Genomic DNA, 7397 nt, shown 5'->3' with positions numbered 1-7397 from the left:
GGGGTAGGTCGGGCACCCAAATATGCCTGAAAATATGTGTATGTTATGTGATTATATGGTATGTGGTACAGTGGGGGGAACTCACTAAGCTTTGTGTTTATGTTTTACAGTTTTGGTTTCAGGTACCTCTTCTTCGAAGGGGAAGGAGCTGGCGCGGTAGCGGCACATCATACACACACACTGGTTTCCGCATTTACGAGATTTTCTGGGATTTGTACTCTGACATTTTGATGGGTTGTATGGTTTGGCCTTTAGACATGGATTACGTAGTGTTATGTTTTGATCAAACAATGTTTTTAATTATTAATGTTTTCTAAGTAATGTTTTTAAAACGAAATTTTTGGACATGAAAATTGGGTCGTTATATATATATATATATATATATATATATATATATATATATATATATATATATATATATATATATATATATATATATATATAATTTATATTTCTAATTTATATAAATACAAAATGCGAAATTTATAATTTATATATATACATAAATTTTCAAAATTATAAAGTTACACAAATGGTCCTTGAGGTTTGTAGTGTATTGCAATATTGGTACAAGGGTAAAATAGTCTTTTCCATTAAAATCTAACTGGTGAAAAGTTAGATTTAACGGCAGGAGGACCTTTCATGTAATTTTACAAACCATAGGGACCAGTCGCGTGATGTTTTGCTAGGAAGTCCTCAAATTGTGATATTCTATAAAGCACAGGGACCAATTGTGAAATTTTGTCTTTTTTTTTTATTATTATTATTTTTTTATTATGAAGTAAAGGATCTATCTTTATTTTCATACTTAATTTTCTTTTATTTCTTTGATCTTTTTATACCCATCGTCTTTATTTTTAAAGGTTATAAACAGTGACGAATCTTGAACCAAATATCACATGGTTTTTTTATGTAACTGAAAATAGAAAAATAAAAGAATAAAAATTACTAATAGTGTCGGGTCGGGTTGTATGCCTTAGGACATCTCCAACCCACCCCAAACTCAATTTCTTCCTCCATTCTTCTCCAACCCTACCACATTTTCACCTCCATTTTTGGAGATATGAATAGTGTTCTCCCATATATAGGGGAATACTATTCATATCTCCAAAAATGGAGGTCAAATTTTGTTGCCAATTTTAGTCACTCTCAGTTTTATTTTATGTATTTCTAGTTTATTTTATCTATTAATTATAATTTAAATGCAATATTTAATATTTATAATATCATGTTATATACTAATTTATATTAATTAATCATAAATATAGAGTTTAATTAGCAGATGGTGTATTTGACAATATATAAGTTATAAAAATAAAATATTCTAGGAATATACTTTTTGAGATAAAAAATGGGATAGAAAATGAATTAGGATTGGAAATGTAAAACTATTTACTCTATTTATGGGAGAAAAAATGGAGATGGGTTGGAAATGCTCTTAAAATAGTTAAATATAAATTCAATATTTATAATAGTTTTACATTTGAACTCTACTAAGTTTATATCTTAAAATATATTCATAATTATATCATTATCGATACTTTCTAAAACACTTATTTTCAATATACGGTATAAACTATCATTCAAAAATTGAAATGTATAAAATATGGACAGGAAGAGGTGGCGCTTGGTGGAGAGACAACGGTTGTCGGTGGCCTGACCGAACGACGGACTGTGGGATCTATCGATCAGGCATGCATAAACGTTATGAGGCGTCAGACAGACAGGAACGTTATGAGGTGTCAAGCATTAAGAGATATCGATAAATAATTACCTTTCGTGAAGGGTTTTTTTAATGGATTGGACGATTGACTTATGAATAAATTTTAAATGGATTGAAATAGTGGACTATTTAAGTGGATTATAATATATAAAATTTAGTTTGATGTATTTATTTTATATTTTTTTTTCCAAAAATTATAAAATAGATACTATAACACTATTAAAATAGTTCACCAATATATATATATATATATATATATATATATATATATATATATATATATATATATATATATCTTATATTAATATTAATAATATTAAGCAAAATAGGTAGATTCGATTGAGGTAGTGAATTATTTTAAGTGGATTATAATATACTTTAGGTTGATTTATTTATTTTATATTTTTTCAAAAAATTACAAGATAGGTCCTATAACACTAATAAAATAGCTCACGTATTTTTTTCAAAAAATTACATGATATATATATATATATATATATATATATATATATATATATATATATATATATATATATATATATATATATATATATATATATATATATATATCATATTACTAATATTAAGCAAAATAGGTAGGTCCTAGGACCTACAAAGTAGCTATGTCCATGGTTATAAACATATTAATTAGATAATCTATTACAGAATCAACCATTTAAAAATATATTAAAGATTCAAACTAATGCATATCAAATTATAAAAGATTACAACTTCAACCTGTTCTCCAACTGTAAGAGATCTTTGATATGCCATGTTGGTAGTTTGAATATTTGATTAGGATTGAACATCTGACAAAACCGATATCAAACCGTTATAGACCTGAGAATTCCGAATATCAGAATGATTGAAAAAACAATATCGAGTACCGAGACAAACTAACATTACCAGTTTTCGGTACTAGCATCAGTATCAATTCGCGAATTTCGTGATTTTAGAATACTACCGTTTCATATGTTTAAAGTCAATACGGGTTCCGATACAATATTAGTACGAAATCAAGATTTGGTACTAAATGCTCATATCCCATTTAAGTCACCTAAACTAAATTTCTTATCTGTTTTTCTGTATTGTTATTCGTTACATCATTCTCATTTTATATTTAACCTTTTTATTACTTAAATTCTTTTAGTACTTAAGTGAATTATTACATATTCACTTAACAAAATAAATACAACTTCAAATTTTATAATTTGATATGCATTAACTTGCAATTGTATTATTTTGTTTTGTAATAGTTTTATCTATGTTTATTAAAAATGATTAAAAAAGAAAAAAAATAATTGTTAAAATGAGGGTAGACAAACAAGAAGAAAAAGAATATTTAGCTTACCTGATTTAAATGGGAGGACGTAAGACTAGGAAGACAATTTAGGCATATTAATATTATATTTTCAAATAAGGGCAAAAAATGACAATACACTTGAATATATATGGATTGATTAAAAGTTGTTGTGAAAAAATCACTTCTCAATAGTCAATACAGATTTATTTTATTTTTTTCAATGTTTACTATTTTAATAATATTGTGCAAGATATTATAAACTATTTGAGTATATTTTATATAATTTTAAAACTATTTGATAAATTTTATATAAACATTTTTGTTATATTAGATAGCCTATAACAAAATATTAATAAATTATAAATTTAATCATTAAAATTATCAAATTTATTGAAACTAACCGGAAAATAACCACTGCTTTCAAAAATTTAACAAAATAAACATGTTGTTCGTTAAATTAACAATTTTATTTATTGTTGTTTAACAAATATTATGTTTAATTATTTTATATAAACTTTTTAAAAGTCATATCATCATACTAATCTTTATATTTGATTTGCTGATTAAACTAAATAAAATTTTGATTTAAAATTACTTTTAACCATTGTATGGTTAATTTCAGTTTATTACAACAGTATATAGACGTTAAAAAATAAATACGCTTCTTATTACATGTTGTAGTTATTTGGTCAACCTCTTATATTCTAAAAGGATTACAAATGTGATACATAAACTTCATAGTTTTCGTTTTGAAAAAACAAATAACACGTAAGTAGCTGGTCATAACCGATTTTCATATTTATATTTTTTCTCCTCGGGAATTTTTGATTTAATAATTTTCATCATTCATAATTTTAAATTTAAATTAATGGATAATTTTAAAGTTAAATTAATGGTATTTGTAAGTTGACATTTCGGTCCCTTATTATATTTAAAGTGTTTTTCATCTATCGCATAATTTTTTTTATAGTTTTTATTTTTATTAATAGTACTTTTTATTTAAACGTTATAAAAATTTGCGTTGTTTTTAATCGAAACTTTATTTTGATACTTTTGTGTGCTTCACTTGATATGATATAATTGTCATCGTGTTATATTTAAAGTCTTCTTTATACAAATTTTAAAGGAGTTACCCTGCATATTAAAGTTATGTTTTTGGTCTCTCAAATGGTTTTATTTATAGTTTTTGTTTTAAATAATTACAAACAAGTTCTCCATCGCAACACACCGGTGACTTAAATACTAGTTATTATGATTTTATTTTCAATGACACCATAGAGGAAAATGACCAAATTGAAAAGGGACCGATTGTCATTGTTACCTCTAACATGACATCGTGATTGTTGTTGTGAAACATGTATATTGCAACAAATGAATAAGGTTAACCATTGAAGGGAGTCTTTTGACAAAGATTTTTATTAAATAAGGTCAATAAAAATAGAAAAATGAAGTAACTGTTTGTTTTTTTTTTTTTTTTTTTTTTTTTTTTTTTTTTTTTTTAATTAAGGTTAAGATAGGAGATGTTTTTATTTGGACTTAACTTCTTATTAGCCAAAAAAATAACCGTGTTCAATTTTGATCAACCAGAACATCGATATAAAGTTTTCTAAAATTATTCTTAAGTTGCCTTTGAAAATCATACAAACCAATGATGATTAAAACATAAAAAAAAAAACCCGATGGTTAATTTAAAAAATAAAATCCAAATTATTGTTTTTGTTTTTTGTTTTTATTATTATTATTTTTTTTATTTTTATGAAATTGATCATAAGAGGAAGAACGTTGATGCATTTTTAAGTATTTAACGCTATATTCTTTCGTATTTGAAAAGAATAGACGCTCCTTGAAAGGCACGTGGCTGACTTTAATAATCTGACCGTTGCCGAAACAACCCCCTCCTCCTCTTCCCCCCACCCCCTCTATTCAAACACCGCTATCTTCCCCTTCCTCCTTCCCCTTGTTGTCTGCCTCTCTCCTTTCTCTAAAACCTTTCTCTTTCATGGCAACAGCGATGGAGACGCATCCTCAGCAAAAGGTACCATCAATTGCTGTTTGGAATTTTTTAGTTTAGAACGAATTTGTTTCTCGTGTTTTCAATGTTATCTTTAGGGTTCGTTTTATCGTTAATATCTGTTTGGATTTCACACATTAGAACACATGTGTGTTGTTATTAGGTCTTTAAGTATTCTAGAAATGTTGTTAAACATTCAATTTGAAAGCTGCATTATGCGATTTGGACGATAGAGATGTAATTGGGTTTAATCGTCATCAATGGTGATACAGTTCCAACTTTTATCTCCGGAAACTGTCCTTGTGTGGTAGATCTGCTTCTATTTCAGTAGATTGAGATGTAGCAGTAGATAGATTTAATACTCTGTGATAATTTGATGTACCAAAGGATTGAAGGATAACTTTAAGTGAAAACCTTTTTTTTATTAAAATCATATGTTCATACTATCAGTTACATGAGTTCTAACACAAATCCATTTGAATTTGAATGCTATTGAAGATGCTTGAATTGTTATGAGCTACTACTAATGATCTTATATTATATTGGCTTTTCTTTGTTGTGATTATATAGGCTTCTTCAGAGGCTGCAACAGAGAAGAAGAGGTGGACTCTTAGCGACTTTGACATTGGGAAGCCGCTAGGAAGGGGAAAATTCGGTCATGTCTATGTAGCAAAAGAAAAGAGGGTGAGCAAATCAAATCTAATCACCAATCTTAACATATTATGTCTGATCTGCATCCTAACCTAAACTATCATCTCCATTCTTTTGTTAATATGCTGAATAACATCCCTGTTCTCAAAACAGAGTAATCATGTTGTGGCATTGAAAGTGCTTTTCAAAAGCCAACTTAAACAGTCTCAAGTGGAGCACCAGCTTCGGCGTGAAGTTGAAATACAAAGCCATCTTAGACACCCTAATATCCTAAGACTCTATGGTTACTTCTATGATCAGGTAAAATTTACCTCTATACCCTTACCTTGATGTCATCAACAATGGCCATTTTACAACTCTAATACATAGATAATAACTTGAACAGCAAAGAGTCTACTTGATTTTGGAGTATGCTGCAAAAGGTGAACTCTACAAGGAGCTCCAGAAATTCAAATGCTTCACTGAACGACGTTCTGCAACTGTAAGTAAACGATGATGTCCTTATTTATGTTTACTTTATTATTCTATTATCATTATAACAATTTTTATTCACATTTAAACAGTATGTTGCCTCATTAGCACGGGCTCTCATATATTGTCATGGGAAGCATGTTATTCATAGAGACATCAAACCAGAGAACCTCTTGATTGGTTCACAGGTAATATATACTAATTTACTTTGATTTTTTTTCTTCAAAATTTCGTTTTTGTGCTTGATTTGAATAATTAAATATTACATATATATTTTGTTATACTTTTCAGGGTGAGTTAAAGATTGCTGATTTTGGGTGGTCAGTGCACACATTCAGTCGCAGGCGAACCATGTGTGGTACTTTGGATTATCTCCCGCCTGAAATGGGTAAGACATATGACAAGCTTTCTAGGGATATTTACGAATTTGCCACTAGGTCTACTTTATTTAAGTTTGAAGGTTGTATATATGTAGTGGAGAGTGTGGAGCATGATGCAAGTGTGGATATATGGAGTCTTGGAATCTTGTGCTATGAATTTCTGTATGGTGCTCCTCCCTTTGAAGCAGAAGAGCACTCTGATACATATAGAAGGTATAATCATGTTATTTACGAATTTGCCACTAGGGCTATTTTCAACGATGAGGGAGGGCATTTATGTCTTTTGCACACCAAATGCAATATAAAACTGTTGGTCATGTCATATATCTGATACAGATTGTTGGACTCAAATTTGCAGGATAAGGCAAGTGGATTTGAAGTTCCCTTCAAAACCTGTAGTTTCTGCAGCTGCAAAGGACCTCATTAGTCAGGTTCCACCTAACTCTATCTCTCTCTCTCTCTCTCCCTCTGTTGGAGTTTACCATTTTACCCTTTTTAGAGTGGTTTGTTTAATAATATATATAAATTTTTATTATAAATTGTAATGTAGATGCTTGTGAAGGATACTTCAAAGCGGCTGCCACTACACAAGCTGCTTGAACATCCATGGATTGTTCAGAATGCGGACCCCTCGGGGGTATACAGGAGTGGTTGACTTTTTGCTTGATAACACAAGACACAAGAGAATCCGTAACGAGCTGTAAAAATAACAATTTAATCCAATTATTGTTCCTATCTATGTATAGAGTATAATACTCCTTTGTGCCGTTTGATTTGTGTGACCATGATGATGAAATGACTAGAATGCCCTTGTAGGCCAAATAAGAATAAGAATGTGATAGTTGATTGGATAACAAA

General features: G+C 28.8%; 1 protein-coding gene across 1 annotated transcript; it reads left to right on the top strand.

Moving 5' to 3' along the window:
* Positions 1-4850: 4850 nt before the first annotated feature.
* Positions 4851-7397, top strand: LOC111906090 (serine/threonine-protein kinase Aurora-1). Its single transcript, XM_023901832.3, has 9 exons — positions 4851-5061; positions 5608-5721; positions 5842-5988; positions 6074-6169; positions 6252-6347; positions 6451-6547; positions 6635-6752; positions 6898-6970; positions 7090-7397. Exons 1-9 carry the CDS (start codon positions 5026-5028, stop codon positions 7192-7194), a joined length of 882 nt encoding a protein of 293 aa, XP_023757600.1. The 5' UTR covers positions 4851-5025; the 3' UTR covers positions 7195-7397.

This window comes from Lactuca sativa, chromosome 6 (assembly GCF_002870075.4).
Source record: "Lactuca sativa cultivar Salinas chromosome 6, Lsat_Salinas_v11, whole genome shotgun sequence".
NCBI lineage: Eukaryota > Viridiplantae > Streptophyta > Magnoliopsida > Asterales > Asteraceae > Lactuca > Lactuca sativa.
The sequence above is the reverse complement of the archived record's forward strand: the minus strand, read 5'-3'. Positions and strand labels throughout refer to the sequence as shown.

What these genes read in the sequence shown, in the direction of transcription:
- LOC111906090 (XM_023901832.3), top strand. Translation starts at nt 5,026, where the DNA reads ATGGCAACAGCGATGGAGACGCATCCTCAGCAAAAG. An exon ending in AGACGCATCCTCAGCAAAAG is followed by an intron (nt 5,062 to 5,607) that starts GTACCATCAATT and finishes GTGATTATATAG; the next exon opens with GCTTCTTCAGAGGCTGCAAC. An exon ending in ACCTCTTGATTGGTTCACAG is followed by an intron (nt 6,348 to 6,450) that starts GTAATATATACT and finishes TATACTTTTCAG; the next exon opens with GGTGAGTTAAAGATTGCTGA.